The sequence below is a fragment of the Hetaerina americana genome, unplaced genomic scaffold (genome assembly GCF_022747635.1).
Source record: "Hetaerina americana unplaced genomic scaffold, ioHetAmer1.1.p SCAF_44, whole genome shotgun sequence".
In the NCBI taxonomy this organism is placed as follows: domain Eukaryota; kingdom Metazoa; phylum Arthropoda; class Insecta; order Odonata; family Calopterygidae; genus Hetaerina; species Hetaerina americana.
Genome location: NW_027287030.1, coordinates 96,569 through 124,114, shown reverse-complemented (window position 1 = coordinate 124,114; position 27,546 = coordinate 96,569). Strand labels below are relative to the sequence as shown.

The 27,546-nt window shown below is 41.3% G+C and overlaps 1 protein-coding gene across 6 annotated transcripts in view; it reads left to right on the top strand.

Annotated features, from left to right (window-relative positions):
• AMPdeam (AMP deaminase) overlaps positions 1–27,546 on the top strand; it is a 224,056-nt gene that overhangs the window by 178,247 nt on the left and 18,263 nt on the right. For all 6 annotated transcript variants that reach the window (XM_071591202.1, XM_071591204.1, XM_071591203.1 and 3 more), the window contains 2 exons: positions 467–668; positions 24,042–24,282. In XM_071591202.1, the coding sequence (XP_071447303.1) occupies positions 467–668; positions 24,042–24,282 (443 nt within the window). The remainder of the gene's footprint in view (positions 1–466; positions 669–24,041; positions 24,283–27,546) is intronic.

The following is a 27,546-nucleotide window of genomic DNA, read 5'->3' as shown; positions in this document are numbered from 1 at the left end:
TGATAGAGGGTAGAATTTTGTGTAGACGAGGAACGGGCTGGAAATGAACATCAAATAGAAATTAAAAGGTTTGCTGTACGAAATGGAGACCGAAAGTTTATGGATTTGAGGAATGGCCTATATTAATACAAGTTTTAAAGTAAGTGGCGTGATGGGCGTGTCTTAAAAATGTAGCAGAGATTGCAGGCAGAGAATCGGATCTATTATAACCCTACCCTGACCGGTAGATTACATCTTAATAATAATCATTAATGGTAATAATAATGTATGAGTGAATATGTATTGTATGCGCAAGCTACTGGTGTCATAACAACCCTTGCCACACACCTTTGCGGTTGTTTTATGGATGTATTTTGCAGCATTAAGTTTGAGTTTTAGCTTGGTTGGCGCTCGCACGGTGATGTTTCATGTAGTTCGTGTTTGAAGGGGGGACTCACCCTCTTGTCTCTTTCGCCCTCACCTTCAGGGTGGCCAAGGACCTGGAGGAGCGCCGCAGTCACTACGAGCCGTCGCTGGTGGGGGGCGGCGGCGGGGGTCCTGGCTCGGTAGGCACGGCCGCGGAGGCCGGCCTGGACGGCGAAGTGTGCGGCTCCCCGTATGCCCTCGACGAGCACGACTTCGTGCCCCACTTCCAAAGAGTGTCCATCTCGGGCGAGGACACGAGCGGGGTGAGTGAGCAGACCTCGGCCCGAATGCGTGCATTTACCGGCCGATTCCCTTTCACTTCCTTAATGGTATTCAAAATTAATCATAATCCTGATAATATATAAATCTGAAAATTAATTTGTTTTTATGTTCCTTTGGCGAGACGTCACGCCAAGATGGAACGGAGTAAGGGCTCCTATAATCTTTTTGCATAAATATGGTAAAAATACGGAAATTAACTCAGGCTAGATCCGATTTGGATACTATTCTGGAAAATTTTGGAACCGAAAAAGTATCGATTCCAAATGAAAATAATTTTTTTCGCATCCAGAAAGCAGTGCATGTTTCACTCAGAATCAGCATTTCAATTCGTTTACTTGAATGAGGTGAACAATTAAAGTGTCGCAGTCTTTCTCTAGCTATCATATAATTTTCATACGTACGTTATGAATTATGCCGACAGTTGAGCAGACACTTCGTACATTGCAAGCAGCTGCTGCTGCTGCTAAATTCGGGTTTTCCGGATTATTTCTTTAAAAGTTAACTTTTAAAATTGCATTATTTTTTCGGAAACATGCTGCCGCAAAATTCGATGATCTTTAAGAGTTTGCGTTTGAAGAAAATGGTAAAACTACGAATATTTTGCATAAAACTGTCCTGAAATAATTAACAATTTACATACATTAATGTTTTTAACCATAGCAGTATTTCGGAATTACATTGCACATAAATAGAAAAATTATTTTATTGAGATTTATTTATATTTTTACGTACATTATACTGCCGTCTTATATGGGCACATGAAAAGGCCTATGATACGATGAAATCCATTTGCAGTTTTACGGATAAATTGGTCCTGCAAAGCCGGTATACATAACCGCTAGTTAATACGATAAATGCAATTGATGTCACTGTAATAAGTGTAAGCCAGCGTCGACTTTCCATGCTCTCACATCCCACTTTCAAAGTAATTGGCTTTCATAGGATCGGCATGGTGTGGTGGTAAATGTACTGGCTTTCCACCCCGAAGACCTGGGTTTGAATTCCAGCGTTGGCTGATACACTTTGTCTATCCATTTAATTTTCTGCATTCTTCTGTGACACCGAAAATTCCAAATCTTCTATTTTTTCTCTGGACACTTAGGTCCAGCTATCATATCCATGTAACAGTAGACTCCATGTATACTTTTTAACGAATCGCTTCTTTATGGGGCCTACATGTATGTTTCCTACTGCTCGAATCGCAAATGTAATTATATATATATATATATATATATATATATATATATATATACACACACATACACACACATTCAAACACGAAATCCCGCCAAACGGCGAACAAATACTAATTTATATAGAAACAGATGTAAGGAAAAGGGATACGAACACAGGAGAGGTGGGGAAGGCGGAATCAGGCAAATCACGAATGTCTAGGAAATATTTTTATATTCGTGATCTGTTGGATTTCCGCCTTCCCCACCTCTCCTGTGTTCGTCCTTTATGTGTGTTCCTATCCCTTTTCTTTATATCTGTTTCTATATAAATGAGTGTGTGTGTGTATATATATATATATATATATATATATATATATATATATATATATATATATATATATATGTATATACACACGCACGCTCCCACGTACGTGCACGTATTTCTCGATAACTTTTAAACCCTTGAAACATTTGGTGGACAGAAGAATACATCATCCAATCGAAATACATCAAGGTGAGGAAAATTTTTCGGACTGGAATTCGTTGTCCATTCGGAATGTGTCCGTCCTTTGAGCATTTGCCGTGCTTGTTGTGCAGTGCCGTCAGAGAGGGAGAGAGAGAGTGGAGTGAGGTGGTAATGACTGTGCGTCTCGGTCGCATCCCTTTCGATGCGGGGCTGACTCCCCGCGCACTCACCATCCCCTCCGCGCACCCCCGTCATCGACTCGGCCACACGCCACCACTTCCCGGTGGCGGCGGCCACTTCCCGCCCTCCTGACGTCATCGCCAGAGGAGCGATTTATCCCCAGTAAGGAGTTCGATTGCGCGCGCGCCCTCCATTCATGCTTCCCAGCGGATGCAAATGAGCAGCGAGCTGCGTCAGAGGTATAGCAGCATCAGCCCACCGCCGCACGCTCCATTCAAAAGATATAGGGACGGAGATCTTACCCCGCCCCACACTTCCCGCACTCTTTCACGTTGGTGTGGGGGGGGGGGGTGGAGAGGCAGAGGAAACCTTACGCGCGCACAGCAGCCGACTACCCCCTCCCGCGGGGCAGTCATTTACGCCGCATCCCAATCTCTGACTATCCACTCGCGTGTTTTTTCGATTTCTCCTCTCCTTTTTTCAGGTTCTGCGCCAACGCAGTGTGGTTTCATTCGAAAGAGAGAGAAATTCCTCCCTCCGCCTATCGCTCGGTCGGCTATTTGCTCCATTCTCCACTCCACTACTAGTATTTAGCCACGCGGATCTCCTATTTGGAAGATCGCTGAAGTGACTCAATCAGTGAACCGGGACATTCGGGGCAAGGAATATCTTTCGCATTTCGAAAAAAAATGAAGGAGCACATCGCTTCCCCACGCGTCACACTTTTCACGTCTATAAAATATGCGGAAGCTTCGGGCAATCCCGGAGAATTAGGTCCAATGCAGGTCTCACCGATGGTTAATAAGTTCATGCATCGTATTACAAAAATTAACCAGAAATAGAACTGCAAGAAATTACTGGAACTAGTGAAACACATTTGTGGAGGGGAAAAATGTAATTTAAGTCATTTATTAATATTTCATCATCTTTGAGTTAAAACTTATGGTTAGATTTTTTCGATTGTTTTCACTTTGTAGCTTAATGCATGTAAATTAAACAGTATTGGTGAGAAGTTAACAAAATAGTGCGGAAATATAATGGCATGAAGTTAAGGGAGTAACAGTTTAACGCAACGCAACGGAAATAATTTTAAGTTCCGATAAAGTGGAAAAGAATGGCGGAAAATTTTTTTATTGATTATTCGATTTGATGATATAATTGGATGCGTAACATGGCGGGAATCCTTCATGATGAAAGAAGACACTTTGCTCTTCCACGTAGAGCATTTTTATGACGACCTAGGTTTCGTTCTCCAAGGTGACGATGTTAAGCTGTAACGAAACCTAGTTCGTAATAAAAATACTGTATGTGGAAAAGCAAAATGTTTTCTTTCTTTAATTATTCTCTTGTCCTCTTCGTTTTATTCCAATGAAAACTTGGTGAGGACTGCGTGTACATACTATATGTCGTAGGCTCGGATTCCGCCATAGCTGCCTGCGGTCGTGTGAACCCAATGGGGTGAAGACGTGTTCGAAAGGGAAGGATGATACGGGGAACACGAGGGACGACCTCCTGTAGGTCGTAAACATTCCACTTCTCCGGTTTTGGTCACTCCCTCAATCCCACCCTATCATTGAAACCACTCGTATTGCCACGCCCTCGTCACAATTTGGGACGCGGGCATCGGAATAGTTGTCCCTGAAATGTCTTTGAGCTAGTGCTTTACTCATATTCATCGGATTTTCAAAATTTCTCTCATAGCTATCCCCTGAGTAACCGCTCACAAAATGTACAGCGCTAGCGATATACAGTCGTGCTCACGTTCACATGCTTTCATCAACGCACGCCCTAAGTTGATCATTTCAAAAATCGATAGTTTTTGGAGCTCGCTGTTTGACGGCGAAAGTTGATGTTTCACCTGTTTTCGTCGAGCCGATGGACCGTATGTGTATGGGTGTAATTTTAATCTCGTTCATTGGGTTATCTCAATTCAACTTTCCATTTTACTGAGTACTGCTATCGTAAAATTTGATAACCATTCCAAATATATTGCTGCAGATTCTTGATGGACTAGGATTTTAGATAGCTCCGTATTTTTAATAACCTTCTAGTTTGAATGCATGCATTGAGCTCTCCGTAATTCTAGTTTTGATTTCGGACGAGTGTTATTCTTCTCTCAATCTCTAGGGAGCAAACTTCTCAATGCCTAGAAACATCCCTAGGTAGTTATCATCATTTTGACATGAAAATGGCTTGAAGTGGATGGTTTTGTATGCTTCTAAGCTTGAATACGAACTAATATTTGGGCAGCGAAAGATAAAGTGAGGTAAAATAATCCTTTGTGTTCCTGAATGAAAATCTGTTTTAATAAACGATCTGGTTTCGTTGCAGAGTAAGATCCGCTGGTGCAAAATATCCAGAATTCCACTCGAATGGAATGAGAAGTGCACAGTAGTAATGTACATTTTTCACTTGATGATATCACTCTGCAACGAAACCGTGGTCGTGTGATAAATACGTCGATTTTTATGCGGAAACCGCAAAGCGTTGTTTTGACGTGTACATTTGACATTGTGCGCTTAACCATGAAGGACTTTCGCAAATTTAGAGCCAGAAATAGTTTGTTTGATCTGAGTTTAGTCTATTGGGCACTACCTTCGCCGAATGCTAAATCGAAAGCTATGGGTTTGAATCCTATTTTGGACGTGGGCGTCGTGCTGTGCGATAATAGATTTTCTGGTATGGAATTTTCGGCGCAATATCAAATCGTACAAACTGGGTTTCAAGTGCCACTCTGAGGCAAAAGGTCGAGTGGATAGTTTCATCGTAGCGAAATTATACTATAGATGATTCAAGCCCTACATATCCAAGCGGTCTTGTGAGTAATACTCGTATCGCCTATCGTGGATTCGAATCCTGGGCACGTTAGGAATGTTGTGATGATTGGCAAGTTGGCCAACATAAGCTAACCAACGCGGCCGTGCCTGAAACGTTTCAAATAACATCGCTGTTAGTAGTTGTGGCATGCTATAATTTGTAATCTCTGTCAAAACTTGCATTTTTTAACTGATAAAGACAACAATTTTATCTTCTATCAAAACTATTTGGTAACGATTACGACAAAGTGGAGTTGACCGTTTAAAAATTCGTACCAATGGTGTGTTTTGTATGCGAGGTCTGACGGGAAACATTTTCAATAATAGCGTCAGAGAACGCGCACATACGAAGGTATACATCCCCCACGTACGAAGAAGAATCGCGTTAGGCAAAGAAGCTTTCTTAAGGAGGAGGGAGTTGATGACAGGGATGTTGGTTAAGGAAGTCAAGAAAAGGCTCGTCCAAACTTGGATCTGGAGCGTAGTTATGTACGACGCGGAAACATGGTCATAGAGGCAGGATAATATGCGTAGATGCGCAGTTTTTGTGATAATGTGGGTGTGCAGAAGGATGGAGAAGGTGAAGTGGATCGAAAGGAAAACAAATGAGGAAGTGCTAGGTATGGTGAAAGGGAAGGAGAGGGGATTTTTGGGAGGAATCATAAGGAGAGAGGAAAAATGGACGCAGAGCATTTTGGTTGGGAATAGGAAAGACTGTGATAGAGGGAAGAATGTTAACAAGGAAGGGGCAGGAATTGGATTGGGATGTTGGGCGGAATGAAGGGAGGAAGGTAGCAATTGGAATCGAAGAGGGGGTGATTTTAATGTTGGATGCTAGGTTGTATTTTGTTAGGAGAGGAAAGGGAACTGTCTCTGTACCGTTTGGTAGCTTTTTTCCATCGAAAACCTAGCTTAACCGGTAGATTACCAATAATAATAATATATCCACCACTTCCAACTTTAAAACTGCTACGCACGGCACGTGATGATGATGCATGGACATTGAACTGCATTGTATGGACTAAATCAATGTGGACAATTACTATGCCATTTTTTAAGATAGTGAAATTGGATTCACTGTAGTGGTAAATGCGTTTGTGCAACGTTAATCCTACACCAAACACATTTTTAGGCGAGAATGCGTGCCTTACTAATTACGCGTCAAAACGAAAGGGAAATTAATTGCAGCAACTGGAAGGTTTTAAAGAATCACTCCTTTAATTATTGTTTCATTTAAAATGGTGGCTGCTTTCCCATGCCGGTCAGCCCACGTGCGATCCAGTGGGAGAGAAGGAAAACATGTTGCTCCAAAGGTTGTTTGTTTCCATTTGCCAATGCCTGCATTGAGGGGAAAAAACTAAACCTTATGAATTAAGGTGACCGAAACGATGTCGTGGAATGAGGATGTCGTTTCCAACCATCCAAGGGCCCGCCGCCAGCCCTCCCTCAGGGCCGTGGAGAGGACGAGGAGCAAAGTGGCCGGCCCTCCGCTGCGTCTCTCTCCCGAGCGCGGAAGGAGAGGGAAGGAGGGCTCTTCCCGGCCCTCGTCGAGAGGGAAGACCCTCCCGCACTCGTTACCCGACCGGGCTTCGGCGGTCGATGTTTCTTCCAACTCTTTTTTTTTCTTTGGCACTCTTGTGCGTTCTTTTTTCCATCCGCAACCCTCCTCCTGCCCCTCGACACGCGGGAGGGGACCCCGCCCCCCATCATCGTCACTGTTTTGAAACCGTGTAAAAGGCCTCTCGCCTCACGCCGCCTTCGAAGCCATTCGGGTCCGGGGAAAAACTGGAGCGAAAAAAAATGAAGATCGATGCGCGAACAACTCCTCCCCTTCTCTCGCGAATCCATTCAAGGATGTGATCAAGGGTGTGTTCGGCAGGGTCGCCCTCGGATGGTGCTAGTGCTGGTCGTAGGCAGTGTCCTAGCGACCCTTATGGGCCTGATCACCCGCTTGATTCCTGGGAAAACGTGTTCGTAGTGTCATCAATCGGAGGTGCCGATGCGCTGTGTATGATGTGCCGCGGCGGTGTCCTTCGTACTGTTGGTGGACCGTAATGCCCATCCGTCCTTTTTAAGTCACCCCACTCTTCGTCGGGACTTCGACGAATTTGCAAGTCCACAAACAAAAGTTGGCGACTCGACACCTAAGGTGGCAATCGAAACGGAACGAATTGAGTTCCGTTTCATGAAACGAAACCAGAAAGTCCTTTAGTTTCGCTTCGTCCCACGACGAAATGAAACCCGTATTCGAATGGAAAATCGCGTGTTCTCACCGTAATGAAACATGCAGAATTATCAGACGTGGGTTTAGTTTCGCACAAGAAGAGTAAGCGTTTACGTGGTTTCGACCGAGAGGGTAGTTTCGTCTCCGGTTTCGCTTCGTTCTCTGAAATTTCGTTCCATTTAGTTTCGTATCTTCATGTCGCTCCCCGTAACGAAGCTATTGAAATAGTTTTGACTTTCGTTTTGATTGCCATCCGGATTGATCCTATACGCCAAACGTTATAATGATTCGCACCAAATGCGCAGAAAACATAAATCCGCTCTGTAAGGTCGTATGCGTCTAAATACGGGCACCGTTCACGCGTCCTACCTTTCGAGCAAGGCTGAGTTAAAAATCTTATTTTATGTTTTGCCAGGAAACTTACACCGTTTCTCCCTAAACCTTTCAATCTTATTCTAACCCTGTGTGCCTATGTCTCTTCTCTCTCATCCATATATTTCGAAGAAATACTTAACCATGTGAAAAATGCCTGCTACCGACAAAATCACTGCATTTTGCATACATTCTCCTCTGTTTCTGATGTTTCTAATAATATTCCTTACCTTTTGAGTCCCTTCAACTAAATCCCCACATGAATTTCAAGTTCTATCCCTTCCGCTTTAAACAATGCAATCCTCTCTCATATATGTCCGGTGATTTTCCAGTCTTTGGTCCTATTTTAAGTCTGGTGTTGAGAAAGCATGAGTGAGGCAGACAGTTTGATCGAGACCCGGGCATCAATTACGGAACCCCATCAGACGGGCTCTGAGTAAGATTGCGTGTACATTGATGTCGCATTTCTCCGCGAACATCGATCTGCTCTCTGAGGCGAAAAGTGGAGATTTGACATTCTCTTTCACGCGAAAAAAAAGGGTCGAAAGTAGACCGATCGCCGTCAATCGTCTCCTTCCTTCCAAATCGAATAAAAGAATGCATAGTCGGCTTACTAACTGGATACGTCGTGGAATAATTCCTCCAATTCACGCTGAGTGCCATTTTTGTGAAATAATATGTTTTTAGAACGTAAATCTTTGTGTGCCTCTGTGTCCAAGTATGTCTCTATCGCCGATTACCGTTCTCGACCTTATCCTTTTTTTTACGAATTGGCACACACATCAGACTGGTTTCTGCAGCATCGGTTAAAAGTCGAAACGAATACTCGTATCCCGAAAGCTTAACCTCGCCAGCGTTATTGAATTTAGTGGGCTCGATTTGTCAGCGAAGTCGTCTCGGTGATCTCCATTGCCTCGAGGCATTGGGAGGTAGAGGGTTGCCTGGATTCCTTCAAGATAACCTCATTTAGTGGCGGACTAGTCACACCATAGCGGAAGGTGTGCGACGCCTTGATGTCTTCAGACAATTTGTCCTCCAAATCAGTCAAGTTGGGAATGGAGTGAATCCCCTGAGATTCAAATTCATGCTGACAGAGCTCACATGTCACGTATAATCTTACTGGTCGTAGAATATTGTACAGCAAATTACCTTTATTCGTAAGGAATAGAGAGTAAGAATCGTGCTATTCACTATCATGAATTACGTATGATAATGAAAAATACACACATACTATTTATTAGTAGTAAAATAGCATGTTATTTTATGTAACCAGGAGCGAACCCCAAATAAGTGCGTTTCAACAAAGTTTGTAACATAAAATAACGCCTAGGGCAATCACGAACACTCGAGCCTTAGTTGGAGGAACCCTCATCTCGACGGGAATCGAGCCAGCGACCTCTGGGTTATCAGGCGAGGATGTCACCCAGCCTGCTTATTTATAGCACAAAATGACAAAAATTACGTACATATCGTACATAATTGTACCGGAAATAAAATTAAATTTTTGAGGTATTCTCTTGGTGAAATGTAGGTTTTCGGACGGTCCCAAACGACTGTTACGTATCCTGTACATGTCAAAACTTCCTTTTGTGTGCCCTACATTATTTCCCTCTTCATTTCTTCGTAAATTCAGCGTGCCTTCATGCTGTCTGAAAAGCCCATTCTCTCTCTCTGCTGCTGCTGCCTCTGACCCGCTCGCCCAACATTCTCCATTCCATCACGGCCTTAAAACACCCCACACCCGTGTTATTTTGTTTCCTCGGAAACTTCCTCTCTTCGCCAGCCGTATTTAAAATTTCAGCGTTTCTCCTCCTCCTCTCCGCCTGACTTATTTAATCGGTCCGAACATAGACCATGAATTCGTATGGAATGAGTTAGATTGGTTACGGTCTTAGCCGAGTTAAATGATTATTCTTCATTCATCATATGCAATATAACATTTCAATATAAAATACATTCACAGGCGATCTTCATCATATGCAATAGTAGTATAAATTCAATACTCATTCTGGTCTTGCTAAGCCAGTCAGTTCTGGCTTTTGGCAGCAGGTGCCACATAAACAAAAATGATAGCTATAAAATGTTGCAATTGTAAAACTACGTATATTCGATGTCAATTTTTGTTCCTAGCTCTGAATCCATTCTGTGCAATAGCAAGTCTTTTATTCTCCCTTTCGCAGCATTTGCCTACTGTAATATTCTTAAACTCTTAGGTACGCTCGCATTTCATTAAATATTAGAGGTCGAGTAATCTCCAATTTTCTTCTACCTTGATTTGTTTGATATTTTTTGTTATATACTTAATATTGTACGATATGGAGATTGGAAAAAAATTGCACGAGTTTGAGGAAAATGCTTTTCTTTCATTTAGCTTTAATTGAAAGTATCCGCGGCGGGTCTCATCTTTGGGATGTTGTAAATCTTCCAAAGCGTACCGACGAAATAGATAAACATGCGATCGAAATGTGATACAGAAATAATGCACAAGTCGTGTAAACATTTTTGAGAAAACGATGTACTATCGTATGTTAAGCCAGGCATGTTCCTATGACGATGACAGGAAGACTGGACGTTTTTGACCAATATCATAAGAGGGCAATCTCCTCTCACCTCCGGTTCTCCATTTTCCCTCCGCTGCCCATCCTGCGATGGAATACGCCCGCGAAAAAATATCTTCCCTAATTGCCCGCTTTATTTTCTCGCCGTCCGAGAAGAGGGATAGGGGCAGGTGGGCTGGGGGAAGGGGAGGGGATGAACATTGCCCGCGCCCTCCCCTGCCGTTGAGCTGGCTCGACGAACATTTTATCCTCGTTATGAGCTTCAAACAAACCCGTCGCCGGAGAGGAGCAGGGCTCCGAATGCCCATTTGTTTCTCTCCCTACTGCACTCTTTGTGCTCACCGGGATATTGCATGGGGAGGGGTGGCGCTTTCGAGAGCCATGAACGCGATTTAAAGTGGCTCCGGCCGCGGGGTCACTTATTCCAGAGAGAATGAAAATTTCATTATTGCGTCTCCCTCTGGTGTACGTTTTATCGACTGGGATGATTGAAAAAAATGGGTTCCCCGGACTACTTATCGCATGATTATTCCTTGAATTTGGCTCTCTTATGGACCAATTTATTCTAGCCCCCAGAAGAACTTTCTTTTGCATGGACATATTGCATGCATAACTTAAACTTTAATGGCCTGATGTTTCGCGATCATATTAGAGCAATAATATGTCAAACGGAGTTGATATTTCAGTAAATTAATGTTGGAGAATTGAACTTTTTTTAATTTCACGTGCTAGATTTACTGTGAACAGAGGACGTGTGTTTTAAAATAAAAAGGGCAATATGTGCTTGCGGCCATTTGCTATTTGATCAGTTGGAAGTAGAATGTATTGTCGCGTTTAATAGTTGTTATCATTCAATAGCGATTTATTTAAAAAAAGAAACGTAATATACAATGAGTGGTGCTGAAATTGCAACCTTACATATATTGCTCCATGATCCTCGGTAATTATTATGCAGTGTAATCTACCTTACCTGTAGTGTTTTGCCATTTCTCAGTGCTTGGATGTAATGTGTTATTAATTATTATTTATAAATTATTTTTTAAGAAACGGAAAATTTTGGATTCTTTTGGCCTTTGTCAGCCATTCGCCCCTCTTGGCGCTAGACTTCCGTGCCTTCTTATTCCGATGAAGACTGCCCTCCATCCAAACACATAAATGAGGGAGTGCCAGGCATGGTGGAGTGGGGGTTTTTGAGATAAATCTAAAAGAGGCAGGAAAGATGGATGAAGAGCGTTGGGCAAAGACGTTTTCACAGTGAGGAGGAAATTGATGACAGGAACGTAGATACAATGTGTTTGGATCGGTAGTGGGATGTTGAAGACTGTGATAGAGGGGAGAACGTTAGGCAAGCGAGGAAGGGGCAGGAATAGGATACGGATGTTGGAGGGAATGAATGGAGGAAGGTAGTATTTGGAATTGAAGAGGGGCTTATTATAGGTTTGGATGCTGGGTTGCATTTTGTCGGGAGAGGCAAGGGGATTGTCGCTCTACCATTAGGTGTCTCGTGTCTAGGCAAAACCTACCATAACCAGTTTATTACCAGTAATAATATGTGGGGTGTGAATGGAAATGGTTTGTTAAATCATGCGGTGATGCCGGAGTCGTGTTAAAGGGAATGTGCGCGGATAACCGCGGCGAATTAAAAAAAAATACGGGTTCGAACGACATGAATTCTTGGTCATGGTTGCATAAATTTCCGTCAAGCGTTGTATGAATGGAAAGGAGACGGACGTGCATGAAAGGAGACAGGTGTGATGAGGTTTAGGCGCCACGCGTGGTACGCAATCAAAGGGGGCCAGGACTACCTCTCATTTTTCCCCTTCGCGTTTACGGTGTTCTCATACTATATGCATGCCATTTTAGTGGCTTGGATGATGCCTCAACGAATGAATCAGCGTTATTTACTCGAGCCATTATTCGTGTATTATTATCAATTAACCTGTAAATCTGCGTGCCAGACTGTATTACGATTCCGGGTAATAATACACAATACGAGGTTAATTGTCCGAAAATTTTGACGGAAGGCCAGTTGGCCCAAAGCGACTCTGCGTGCAGAGGATCGCTGCTTTTCAGGGACAATGTCAAACGTTTTCAGCACGCATTCAGTCTAGTACCCTGGGTACTAGACTAAGTACTTACATCGGAATTAGAAATTTCGTTTCTTATCTTACGCTCAATAAGGCTTCATTAAGTGCTTTACGTGCTACGATGAAATGTAGCCATGACGGGTGAATTATAAAGGAAAAATTACAAAAATAAATGTACGAATCTTGTGAGCGAAGTACTGAATCCGTGGTTTTATATTGCACTTGAGGGTAGACGCCCAAATTCGGGTCGGTGCACTTTTGATGCTGGTTGTATCTATTTGTAGGTTAGTGGGAATTAATAGGAAATATTTGCCGTCAATATCCATTGCACTGATTAGACAAATTTTATAAGACCGAGACATAAGGACCTAACTGTAACTATGAAAAGCCATAAATGAATTCAATCCAAGGGAAAACGTTTTTATATTTTGATTGTCTTTGGCGTTGATTAATAATTAAACACTTGTAGATTTCTGTTTTATTGTCGATTTACACAATTTTTCAATCAAGCATGTGGTTAATCGATGGGAATTGTGATACGTACCTGTATACGTAACGCCTCCGTAGAATACCATCCTTGACTTTCTATTAAATTCCTTCATCACTTTCATCTACAGAATTTCTTGCGAACTATGGATATTTGAAGGATATATCTGATTTTAAATTATTCTTTTGCTTCTATAGAACAGATTTAAATTATTTTCCAAACACGCGTCTTCATTTATGCATCCAAAATCAGAAAAATGTGGTGAGAAACCACATCTTTTTATGTTGTTAAAGAGAATAATACGGCCGCATGAAGTTTTTGCTGTTATTTTTATTCTAAAAAATTTTTTAACTTGCTTGGAAACAGCTCTCTGTGATTCGCGTGAAAATTTACAATTTGGTATTGATCCATTAGTTCGGGAATGGTGGCACGAATTTCGATTCGTGGGTGAATGAAAATTGCCCAATTTTTGCGCGGGATATCGTGAAATGCGGCAATTTCTCTTCAAAGTATTATCTTGAAGAATTGAGTTGAATGTTTCGAGATTATCGCGCCAAAATTGCAAAAAAATGCTCGGCCTCTTAGAAAGCTTTACGTTCAATAACACAATGTTTTGATTTAAGACACCGTCTGTTAAAACCGGTGCTATATTTAACGTGGCAGTTTATTTCTGCGTCGTGAACACAATGAACGATTTTTTTTACTTCGAGTGACGCAGCCTGTGATTCTTTACATCATTTTACAGTTCCAGGATCTAGTGGGATCAAAAATCCATTAATATTGAGCTGAGACTTGGAAATTTCCAAATAATGAAGTTTCTTGAAAGTTTTTTGTGGTTTCGTCATGCACTGTTCGGGAAAATCGACACCCACCTCCGAAAAAAGGTATCTTGAGTCGGTGAACATATGTGAATACAAGGCTGGACATCACATGGTTTTCTTCTGAGAACTAACTCATTAACGCTGATGCAGGGCGTGTTAAAGATCGTATTTATGAATCAGACGATTTCTCAGGACGATCGGGAATCTTCTGTGCAAAAGAAACGTCTATGATCTTGGCCATAATAAGACCTTGCGTCAGGCAAGAGCGAATCACCCTGAATTGACTGTACGTTGCTGCAAAACAAAATCTGTGTATTAAGGGTGATACCAAAATGAGTGCTCCAATTGTTTTAGAATTGAAATAAACATTTATTTTTTATCATTGATATCTATTTTGCTTGATAATCGCCAATTCTGTCGATATTTCTCGTTTGAACTAATTGCCAAACTGCTCACGTCACGGAGCAAGCTTCGTCAATTGTTTAGTTTATTTATTATCCGAAAACAGGCTGTATTTTTCGACCTTTACGTCGGATATCAAATAATGATATAACATTGAAGACAATTACAAACGCCCTAGCCCCAAGTGGGTAAACCTAAGTGGGAATCAAACTCGCGACCTTTGGGTCGCGACGGGGACGTTAAGCCCGCCGCCAACGGGGCCGGCAAAAAAATATTCGTGTGTTGGGAAAGGAACCCGGACCTCCCGGCTAAAAGCCCGGTATCGGCCAGGTATCTTAACCACGAGGCAATGCTGGAGCATACTGCATGAGATATGTCCGTTAGTTCCCGTTAAATCACGGCATTTTGCGTGATGACCCGAAACGACCCCAATCCCTGGATGCACCCGAATAAGAAAAGGAAGGAAGTGTTCTCGGAGGGCATGTCTACCGAGCGGTGCCACTCGACGAAGACGACGCAAAAAGTTAATTAAACCCTCCGCGGTTCCTTGCGTGAGGCTGAAGGTTGAGAATGATGGCCTCCTCCTCTCCCAGCTAGCCATCGCCAAAAAAAAAACAACAAAATAAGGCCTTTCACTTTCACCCTTTACCACCCGTGGAACGCCTCCCCCCTTTCAGTGTCTTCCGGTGGGGGAGTGGAGGGGGGGATAGAGGGGCTGCATCTCCCATCTTTATTCCCCGCCCACAATACGCCCCCTCTCAACGCCCTCCATCCTCTCCGCAACATCTCCATCTGGAGCGGGTGATTGGTTGGGGTCGACAGAGTGGCAAGGGGCTGAGGGCTTGATGTAAAAAAATACACACACATGCATGTGCGTGTGGGCTATAGAATGTAGGGCGAACAATATATACAGGTATATATGTACAGAATATTCAGAATCCTTTTGCTGACCAAGGGCCTCCTGCCTCCAAAATGTTCTCCATCTAATTCACACGCAACAAATAGGTATAGGAAAAATGAAAAAAAGAAAAAAAACACTACAACTTGATATTTCGGTGGTCCCAGCCGTATTCATCAGAGTGCAAGGACTAACTCACGGGAAGATAGGGAGGTGGAGAAGAAGCGTAATCGGGGCAGGGGTAAGGATAAAGAGAGGGGCGTGTGTTATGGATGATTGGTTGTTAATGGAGCGGGAGAGGAAGGTGTGAGTTAAAGGGAAGGTTGGCCGAGGAGGCAGGAAGGATTGAAATAGCCAAATTTAAGCTAATTCCAGTGCCTTTCACTGGATTGTGGTAGATGTACGTAGAAGGAAGGGAGCAAGTAATTGATGCATTGTAACTATAATCCAAAGTGATAGATGGGTGTCTGAGAATTTGGAGGGAGGCGGATGGGAATGATGAGTTCAGGATTTTCGGGGATTGTTAATTCTAATATTGAGGAGGGTGCTGCATCGGCCAATATACGAGAAAATAGATATGTGTATGTACAAGGGGACTTGGTAGTTTAGTAGATAGAGATTTAGGCTAGAGAACTGGGCTCTATTCCTGGTTCACGCCTCTGGGTACCCTCAGCTTCATCCAAGGTGTGCGATATTTTCGGGTACCAGAACCTCCTGAGAAACCGTAGCTGACACAGGGAAAGGAACTCGCCACCCTACCCTGATGCCTGAATTTTTCACGCCGTTTGGTGAGCTCTACCCTCACCCATCAAACCAGCCTTCTGGTTGATAAAATTTGCTTTGCTCTCCATCCTTTTGTTTATGATCCTAAATGATATTAAATTTCATCTCCCTTAATGCCCTTTCTATCTCATCTCCTATATATGTGTTTGTGTGTGTGTGTGTGTGTATGTATATATATATATATATATATATATATATATATATATATATATATATATATATATATATATGCACACAGAATATCGATTAACGATAAGACATGTAAATATGTATATGCTACGTGAATATTCCTCGTGGGTATCGATCGTCGGTCCACGCAGTGTGGACACGTGGTCTTGGATCGGTTTACATGTCGCACTGCGGCCGTGTGTCTTCCCCGCGCTCCCTCGAAATGCATGGATCGTATCCCTGGGAGTCGACCCCCTTTTAACCCGCTGAACTCCCCAGGGAGGATGGATGGGCTCCGCGTCCCCACATGGTGCAGGGCCCCACGTCAGTGCGTGAGTGGCCGCCCTCTTCGCGGCGTGCGCGAGTCTTCCCAACTGGGCATCGTGGGAAACATTTGCGCGCCCTTTAAGGCGAAAAAATAAGTTAAAGAGGAACGGTTTCCGATTAGCGGAGAAATCCGTGTCAGCACGCTGTGCAAATAAGGACGACTCTTTTTGAAAGAATTCTCTCCTCCTAATGACCAAATAGTATGACGTATTCCACAAGGTTAGCGAATTTATTTCTAACCCGGTTTCGATGTGCGAAGGGATGGAGCTATACATTTCTCAATGTCGTTTCTTTGACCTTTCGAAGGCCGTAATTGCAGATTGATCCACCAAGATTGCGACGAACACCATTGTTCCACCTCCTGAATTATGTCATTTGTGCTGTCAAAACTCCGACCCCGCAATGCGTTTTTGAGTTCTGGGAAGAGAAAAAGGTCGTTTGGGACGAGTTTGGGAGGATGGAGCCGATGAAGCAAAATTTCAGGCAGGTCGCGTCGTGTTTGCTTTTGAAAAGGAGTCTTTAGTCGTGTAACCCTTCGTGCTGACTCCTTTGAGACGTGCAGTTCATCGTGAATAATTTTCCACACACTGCCGTAGCTAACATCAGTCTCATTCATGACAATTTCGATAGTTACTCTTCGGTGTAACGCATAGGATATCGTCCTCCACTGTGAAAGCGGCGTCATTCTGGCGGTGATGGTCTTCTTGAATCGTCTGTGAGGGACATATAGTATGGCTAGTTTGAAAATTCCTTTTCCACCTCACAACCGCGTCATATGACGGGCTATCATTTCAATGAAACAGCCATTATGGATTTGCCGGGTCCTCGAAACTTTCAAATGAAGGAACTTAATCAAACTCGTGAGCCTCTTATCTTCTCCATACTGCTATTTACGAGCATTTCGTCTATGGCTTCCCGAAATAATGAAAATCAATATTGATAGCTATAATTAAAAATTGATATAATTTTGCTCGATAAGGTTCAATTAACATGAAGAATACATTTTATCCAGATGTATAGGTTATTTATTAATAATAATTAGTGAAAAATGATGTCCCCAGATGATCGGGATGGTGCGGTGGCTAACGTACAGGCTTCCCACCAAGAGGGCCCGGGTTCAAGTCCTGGAGAATATACAAATATTTGTCAATGGTATCTCGATCCCTACTAATGGTGCTTTGTGGAGAGAACTTTGAGTGAGTACGACGTCCGTCGGATGGGACGTTAAGCTGCGGACCCCTTTTCGCCTTTACTAAGAGTAGGCTAATGCTGACGCCGGGTTTCTCTCCACCCTTCATCTTTTCCCAGACATTCCTATTGGCGCAAACGATCTTAGCTGTCGGTCGCCTCCCGTAAAAACTACTACTACTTCTACGATACCTCCGCGTACTGCGTCATCCTCCGGTATAGATTTAGTGCGAGTGACATCTTATACACGCACTACATTTGGCAGAGTGAAGGGTGAAGTGGGAGGAGGGAAGGGGTGGGCAACGGAGCAATTGTTTGTAAATTCTAATTTTAGAACTTGTTTCAAAGATACAAAATTCTCGAGCGTCAGGGAGCGCTGGTCCACCTAAGGAAAACGCTCGAGTGTTTTCTCTACGACAGCCGTTAACCGCTTCAGCTACTCCCTTACGTTTTCATATTTACAGGTATTAGTTCAAATAATTATAAACAATTGAGGGGAGGGTTCCTGCTTTGGCTTATACCTCTTGTTACGGCATTTTCAGTTGGCATTTAGTTGACCATTGACTGACCATTAGATGACATTACATTGAGAATTTACCTGGGCATTAAGTACATATTTTCTTTAGTGCTATGCTTGTTGTGTTTTTTTAATAAGCGTGATTATTTACATAAATTTGTGATGGAGTGTGTAGTTGGTTAAATATATTATATTATTGATTGCTAAAAAAAACTTAAGAAACAAATAGGTATTATTTTAACATTTGTGTGCTAGCGGTTTATACCTGATCGGTCTTCGTGTCGCAGTCGACCCGCGGTCTTCTTGCAACTTCACTTCACTCCTTTCTTCTTTTTCCCCTCACCTAGTCCGTGGTGATCTTCGCCTCCATCCCCCTTCTGCTCTTCCTGCCCTCGAATCTGGGGCAATATAACACAGTGTTTCATGGATTTTATTTTCAAAGCAACAGAGTATTGTTTCACTTTGGGATTGTGTTTGCACCGCTTAAGCAGTGGGAATGCACTTGCGGAATAAATTTGGTGCATCGAAACATGATAGGAAGTAAACTCGTCAAATACTGGGCAGTTGCAATTATTTGACCGTTAATATGCTCCAATACCACCGCAACATGCCTGAAACTATGCAAAATTTTCAACCTCTCATTGAATTTTAATTAAATTTGATATAATTGGACACTCTGCGACAGTTTGCTTCCGTTGATGGTGGTCATTCTTATTAATGACAATAAGTAAACTGCTTTTCAAATTCATGAGCTATGGCCGAAGAGTATCGCCATGAATCGCTATTCCATTTTTTATGCGCGTCCTATCACAAAAACGATATGTCCTGATAACATGTTCTGTTTCTTGCCGTGTAGTCTTGCGTGCGTTTTGGATGCGATACATTTCGCCTGGGTGAATACATATCTACCTCCTCTCTACCTATCACCCATTACATTTTGTTTTACTAAGGGTAAACTACCAGTCAAGGTAGAAATTAAATTTCCATTTTAATCGATACTGTTGAAAGAATGTGGTTTTCGGGGCCAATGGCGCCATAGACGGGCGAACCCTGATTTTCCGATCCACTTCTCGTCTTCCTTTTTCGGGGAAACTCCTAAATCATCCTTGTAGCGAGCAGCCAACCTATATCACGGGGCGTTAACCCACCTTTACAATGTGGCTGCAGCCCACACACAGCTCTTCCCCTCGCTCTCGCCCGATGCCCACGAAATCTTTGGTCGTAATCCCACGGCCTATCACAGCGCTTGCTCCTTAATTCTGGTCGTAAATTTCCGAAGACTTTAAGTACATTTCTACGGAATCCCACAGATAAACAACTTCATCTTCGGGGAAAATAATACGAAGCACCTTGCAAAAATCAATTTTTTTCAACTTACCTATAAGGGATACATTTGCAGCAGTGTTGATATTATATGATTCGCACCTTATCGTGAAAATGTGAATATTCGATCAGTTGCCATTTCTGTATTTATATTCGCAGTTGTTGCGTAGTCAGGGTAAAAGGGTGAGGGGAAGGGATGCTGATTTTATAAAATTTTCTGGAAAATCATTCCAGGTCTTAACTGAAGACCTCCACCTGCTAAATAATGTTTTAAAATTCCTCCGAGAATCAAATATTTGTTCCAAATTATTAATTATTTTGACATATGTTTATATATATATATAAACCATAAAACCATAAACACAGTAATCAACCCGAAGGTCGGTTTAGTAGGTGATGGTAGAGATCACCCAGTACATAGTAATCAATTGTAAGTTCGTTAAAGTTCACCCAGTACTAAGCCCGACGGCTTCTGAAATTCACACATCAGGGTAGGGGGGCCAGTTCCTTTCCCTGTGCCGGTTATGGTTTCCCAGGAAGACCTGGTACCCGAAAAATCACTTTAGCTTGGGTATTGCTGCAGGTGCCCAAAGTGCCTTGCCCGGGAATGGAACCCGGAACCCTTTGGTCAGCAGTCCAACGCTCTACCCACTGGACTACCGCGACCCACATATACAGGTATATATACATAAAATGTACATATACATAAATATATATAAATACATACACACACATATACGTACATATATTGGGCGAAAACTTTGAGCAGCGACAGCAAAGTCCATATTCTGGACCCTTAGAACAGAGGCAGATATAGAAAATGACTATCGCAGAAATATTTTACCTTTCAGGGGCCTTCGTAGAACTAAGGATGACCTTCTGATGATTAAACGTGAGGGGTCGTTTAAAGGTGGAGAGGGTTACAAGGAGGTTGCTAGAGGGGGTGTCTCCGTGTTGGGGGGGGAGTAATGTTGGCTATTGGTAATTAATGCACTTGGTTTAGACCGGGTGATTCAAAGGCCCTCCGCAGCCAAGTAGGTGCCCACTCGCGGGTTTTAACCTCAATGCTGCTTTCCGATGCTGGGAGGGTTCTTCTTTTACCTATAGAGGTTGTCGAAGCCGATATTTGTGTAGTTCCATTTACTTTCCTTGGAAAACTATATTTTGTTATTCTTCCACTAGTTTTACTACACTGTATCATCTTCCAGAAGATAACTTTCTGCTGAATGCAATTTCTATATATATGATGCTATGTGCTTTCAATGAATCATTATAAAAATTAAATTATTCTGATATTAGGTGTATAGTTCATCATCAAATGGATTCGTATAATTTTATCCCGTTATGAATAATATTCCAGTCCTTGGTACTTAACGCATTAGCAAAGTTTACTCTCTTTTATCTTGATTTAAATGGCCATTCATAGTAGTGTTGGACTCAAGCGAAGGAAAGGATTATTTCTTCTACATGGCGCACGCGTGATAACGACTTTGCCAATTAGTCTGCTGTTTAGCTCACATGCTATGAGGAATTCAAGGAATCTCTGTGCTTTTTGATCACGGGTTCTAGAATTATTCCACTGCACTTGAGACATCTTTGAAATTCTGGAAGTATTCAATAGGTTCTATTCAATTAAATGAAGAACAAATGCATTTTGATTGAAAATCGAAAAGGCGATTCTACCGTCTACGATCGAATTTTTTCCTCACAGCGGAACGCGTTTCAACACATGAGCGTCATTTTCAAATTCAGTGTGAATAAAATCAACTCATGGTTCGTAGAATATATTTTATTTATTTAATAATTTTTCATAATCAATTTTTAATTCGAAAAATATTCTCGAAATCACCCCAAACACTTGATTTTCTACGGCGTAGTCTTCCGCTCGCCGAGACGGGTAAGTTCATGATCGAAAGGTATTCTGCCTCTGGAGTTGCAGTAAATGACGCATTTCGTTACATTTTCCGTGGTTGCAAATACGATGGTGTGACCTCCAGCCGTCAATTCTCACGGCGTTCATCTTTCTTTCGATCTGCCGCTCTGAACGTCAGGATTCGACGCAGGTTTGACACATCCAATTTACCTTTTTTCTTGGTTGATAAGGGGAGCTCCTTCGTTTCTGACAGTCGTCGAATGCGCTCCCGATTGTAATCAGTCGTGCGAACTATTCACTCGTGACAGGAGATTGTACAAATTGTACATTGAATATTGTACGAATAAACAACTTACATCGTTGCTGCATTTAAATGAGAAAGTAAGGTAATATTTATGTCAATAAATCGACTTAAATGTTCGCATAGTGAATGAGTGCCTCCTATTACTTATGTTATTATTGAAAAATCTTACCTCGGTGAAGTTTACTCGCATTAAAGCTATGGGCGATAGTCTTATTCATGCGATAATGGCTAATTTTCGCATTCGCAGCAAAGCCAAAGGGGAAAAAAACGATAAAAACTGAAAGTATAATGGATTTTGCAGAGTATTGTTTTTTAATTTGAAAATGTTTCTCAAGAGATAGTATGAAGGTTAGATAATTTTAGGTACGTAAACTGGAACAGGCAGAGTAGTAGGCTTATTGAGGAAGCGGCGATACATATCCATCATCCACATCCATAATGCTTGTACACACAATCCGTACAGGCATTGCCTCGCGCACGGCGGTGCTAGAGATCCAAGGACGCAGGAGCGGGCTCCGCTGCCTATTCCAAGAGTGGGGGGAAGGGGAAAGGTGCTGGTAGGGGTGGGGTGGATAGCCGAGGTTTGCTATCTTCATCTCTTCTTCCGTCTGATGTCTCCGTTTCTGAGAAGCGAGGGTCGCTTTTCCTCGAGCGTCGTCGGCCATCTCGCTCCCGCGCCGGGACGTTGAAGTGTGTCGTTTATGACCCGTCGGTGCGCACCCGATTCGCGGAAGGTGGAGCGAGCCGTCCTCCCGCCTTTTACTTCTTCACGCCCCAGCGTCAAGGGGATTAATCTCGCTCTCCACGCAGAAGACTTCTCTTCTTTTTTTTAAGCAAAGGAGGCTCTTGAGGCCCCCCTTTCCTTCGCCCGCGCGTCCCATGACGGCTCTGGACGGCGTGGACGTAGACCAACAATTTTTGTTCACTTCCCTGAAAGGAAAATAATGTTTTAGTTTGCATACAACGCAATAATATTTAGAGATGGCATAGCAATACCGACATGGCATATCACGATGAATATAAATTTGAGATCGTCATGATACGCGGCTTAAATAGATGGCCTAGGCTCAGGAAAAGGACTTCTTGACTCGACGCAGGCCTTATGCTTTTTTTCAACAAATTTGAAAGATTTTAAAATTAAAACCGGACCACATAATTAATGCTCTCTTCGCATTGGTTTTTAGTGTATTGGTGAAAACTCCTTTAAACGGAGCTTCGCTATAAGTATCAACGCGTTTACGTTTTTGCTTAGAACTTGTATGGTTTGTTCACTCAACGCCAAGTTCCTCACTAGTTATGCGGGAGATCCACAGGGAATAATATTATTGTGATTTTCACGAAGAGCGTCTAGTATCAGGATAATGTAATAGAAAGCGTTTGGTTTGCGAAGAAATAGCCATCGTCTAAAATATATATGTTAATGCACACGCTCACACACGCATTATTTTGCCGGAACAAAATTGAAATCGTTTCAAATAATGAGGAGAGAAAGCCTGCCTCCTGTACTAATTTCGTTCATTTTAAGTATTCTGTCGGAAAAAAGTAGGCTTTGGATGTCTCTAAAGCCACGTACCTTCCACCTATAGCGGGAATTTCCTTTTGTTCGCCATACATTACTTCCATGTTCATTTCTTCGTATCTTCTACCTGCCTTCACGCTGTCCATGAAGCCTACAGGTATTCTCTGCTCCTTCCTCCACTCCAATTACCGTCTCCCTTTGTCTTGTTCTTCAACACCCCCCACTGCTTTTCCACATTATTTGAGAAAATACATCATAGGATACTTAATTTATAGTCTATGGTTTTCAATAGATGGAAATATGTAAGCTTGTTGTGAGTTTATCCATTTTAAGGCCCTGAAACGGAAAACTTAATCATGATACTTAGGGAAATAATAGAAAGGCTGATGGCCATAATGTGTCATGTGCCTATTAAAAACTTTATTTTTAAACCCCAATGCTGCAATTATGTCTAAATGAATAATGTGCTGCAAATTTATTGGGAAACAACTGTAATTTTTAGATGTGGCCAATAAACTTAATCACTCATCAGGTTGTGCCCATTTTTATCTTATTTACAAAGTACGTATAATATATTTAAAGTATGTTGGATTTAAATGTAGCTTTTGAGGAATTTTCTAAGTCATAATTTTCCGGCACAAAAATCACCTATTACCACTCGTGTGTCTTTGGAATAGATAAAATAACAGGAATCATTTAATACTGATTCATGCAAAAATATTTCACCACAAAAGACTCCAATAAAAATAGCACGTAGTGGTCCTTCCAAGAGAATGGTGATTCTTTATCTTTTAGTTTTAATGCAAACGGCATTTTTTGTTGAGGAAATTGATTGTTGACCCTGTTAATTTTCAATTTGTAAATAGGTTCCTTTAGAAGATCTGCAGCATGCGTCTCAACTTCTGGTTCAAGCTCTGGGCATCCGTGAGCGCTATATGGCCATCTCTCATCAAAGTTTCCCCTGCACCACATCTCGCTTCATGCGCTATGTTAATGCACAGAATATGACAACTGGTGGTGGTGGTGTTTTGGATGGTGGCCCCAACAGTAATTGCTTGGATTACCCCCTGCCGGAAATCCATCACGATGATCGCAAAACCATTGAAGGTATGTATGTGCCTGATTCAGTGCTGTGGTTATTTTATCTGGGAAATTGCATGGCCCTGGAACAAAATGCACAGGGATGCCGAGGCATTTATAAAATCCCACGTAGGCAAGCTATCCAAATTTCTGGTCATGGAAGATGATTTAATTTTACCTGGATTACTGTAGTTGCATGTGCTTGTAGCTGGTGTTGTTTTCATTTATTATAGTGCATTCGCAAATGGTTCCATTCAATTGTGATTCAATTAACAATTAAATTGGTGAATTCTGGTGATATGGCAATAAAACTCTCTACAAAGTCAATACATGCATGCTGGGTAGGTCTCTTCCGTAGAGAAATAATGGATGGAATTAAGGGTTGGAGTATATTGGACATGAATCCCGTATGCAAAGTGTCACAACTTGAAAAATATTTATATTGAAGGCAACATACTATTTGTGTCAGTAGAGCAACCATTTCTTTACAGTTAAAACATCATTGATTCTGGATATTTACCAGAGAATGATAGTTCCCTAAGTATTCTTTATAAACCTAGATTGTTCTAAGGTTTTCTTGGTTCTTAATGTCTATTCTGAGTCAATAGCATCATATTCAAATAACTTTGAAACAACTCTTTTCACTTCATGAAGGATTTTTGGTGCAGGTAAATTTTGAACTGACCTTTTGTGGCATTATGCTTACAAATAGCCTGAGGAGTTGGGATGCTTGCTTTAGAAAATTCATTGAATGCACACATTTACTGAGGATATTCATTCATGCTTAGTGGATGTTCTTGGTAAATGTGACTAATGACCGGACGGCTTAGTTCCCTGGTATGCCTCTGGGCACTCTTAGCTCCACCCAAGCTGTTTGATCTGTTGGATACCAGAACTTCCTGTGAAACCATCAAAGTCACAGGGAAAGGATTTGATGTGTGAATTCCACCCCAGTAGTGCTAGGTGAGATCTACTCTCATCTATCCAACAAATCTTTGGGGAGAAAATTGTGGTTAGATTCAATATAATTTATAGAATAGGGTAACATTTATGTAGACTGTCAACCAATGTAGTTAGTTGAATCAGTATACCACATAGGCTCTATAGAGGTTTAGACGTAATTGACTCTCTGAACCCTTATTGAACTCCCATGCCAGTGGATATGTCACTGTCATTAATTTACCATAAAATTTATGACAAAATCCCAATTCATTTCTAAAAATATCCAGTTTTTTAAATATTTTGGTCAGAATATAATACACGTGGATTTTGTTGCTTGATTTGGCATGCTGAAATTTTTGCATATTTTAAAGATTAGCGTACTATTCCTGTCTTTTAATTAATGGTGATATTTCCTAAAATTATGGTGATATTTCCTATTATCCCCAGTCTAGGAGGTGAGATTATATACATATCTCATTACAGTTATTAAACAGTTAAAATCATGTAGTTTTAGATAACCTTAGATTAATTTTCCAAATCATTTTTCTTGCCATTTTTCTATATTTAATAGTTTCTGTGGTAATAGATTGTCAGGAAGGCCCGCAAGTCTGTGCCTTTTCATTTGCATAAAATAATGAGATACTTGACATTGCCTCGGTAGGGAAAAAACGCATGGTTCATCAAATTATTATTGGGAGTAGTTAAATTGTTAACATGAAAATTCATAACTTCATAGTAAGTGAATCATGAAACCGGGAATTTACCTTATATCAATTAGGTTACTATTGATTAGTACCCACTTCATAATATGATTTCTCAAGAAATAAGTGCTCTATTTGATCAAAATAGATTTATCTGGCGGAGAATCTGATGAAGAAGATGAGATTGGTCATGCTATCAATATCAGCAGTCAAAAGTCAAATGCAAATTCCATGGTTGAATCATACAAAGGTACGAGAAAAATAGACTACTGTCAAAATTAGCAATATGGAAAATTTGAATTTAATTGTGCAACTATGAAAGTACCATTTGGAACTTAAATACACCTACAGAGAATATTGCCAAAGAAAAGGAGTTGAAAAAGAACTGTAGCATGATTTGAAGGCTAAGTTTCACATATTATATTACTCTTTCAATAACTCATGCTCACTGGAAGAAATTTCTTAAATGGGCCTCATTTAACTTGTTGGAAAATCTTCAAACAGCTCATGGAACATAATTTGTTAGAGCTTGCATGAATTATATAGCATGTCAAAAAGTTTATATATAGTATATATATATATATATATATATATATATATATATATATATATATATATATAATATATATAATGTAGTTTGGGTATATATGTATATAAGAGGGTTGCAGTAGTCCAGGGGTAGGGAATTGGACTACTGACTGGAGGGCCCTGGTTCAATTCCCGGGCAAGGCTCTATGGGCACTTGCAGCTCCACCCAAGCTACATACACTATATGCACACACACAATTTCAGTGATGGCCATTTTTCCTGTTCAACATAAATAACAATTGTTCTTTATTTCATATTTTTATTCCTTCGAGCACTTATCAAAAAGTATTTAAATTTTACTGATAGCAGTCTAATATCAAAACTGTTTGTCGTACCTTTTGTGGAACAGAAGCCATTTGGAAGAAGTCAGGTATTTATCGACGGGATCAAAGAGAAAATGAGGAGACAATGAAATTCATTTTAGAAGATGTAAGTTCTGAAGGTAGGAGTTAAAATCTAATTTGGAATATCAGAATATGCTATCTCTCATTTTATTGCAATTTAGTGGTCTTCTCCACTGGGAGTGGCCACAATCTTAACTTTTATCTTTGAGAGCATTCATTCCTTTAAGTTGATAAACTTCGAGCAACATTATCTGTCCTAAATATTTATTACGAAAGCAGATACGTATATTTTAATACGCATTCAATAGGTATTGCTCACCACTTGGCAGAATGGGTTTGACTCATAAGTTGATGACTGCTATATCATTTCAAACTGTGGGAGATTATGGGGAAATACTTCCTTAAAAATAGTCTTTGCTTGAATTTTAATTTACAATAAGTGCATTCAACCTCAAATGTACTAGTTTTTCCCTCAAGTCTGAGAGCAGTAGTGGTTTGTAAACTGTTTGTAAACACACTTGGAAAGGGGATGGGAAGGAGATGAGAGTTAATATGGTTGCAAACTAGCACTAACATAGATTCTTCTTGTTTTGGTTATTCTTTTCAGTAAAATAAGTGAAATAATAATTTGTGCTTGAAAATGTATTGAAGGCTAGCTCTTGTGGAAAAAAATGATGCACTTCAATGATGCATTTGCGCTGAGTTTTCAAAAATGT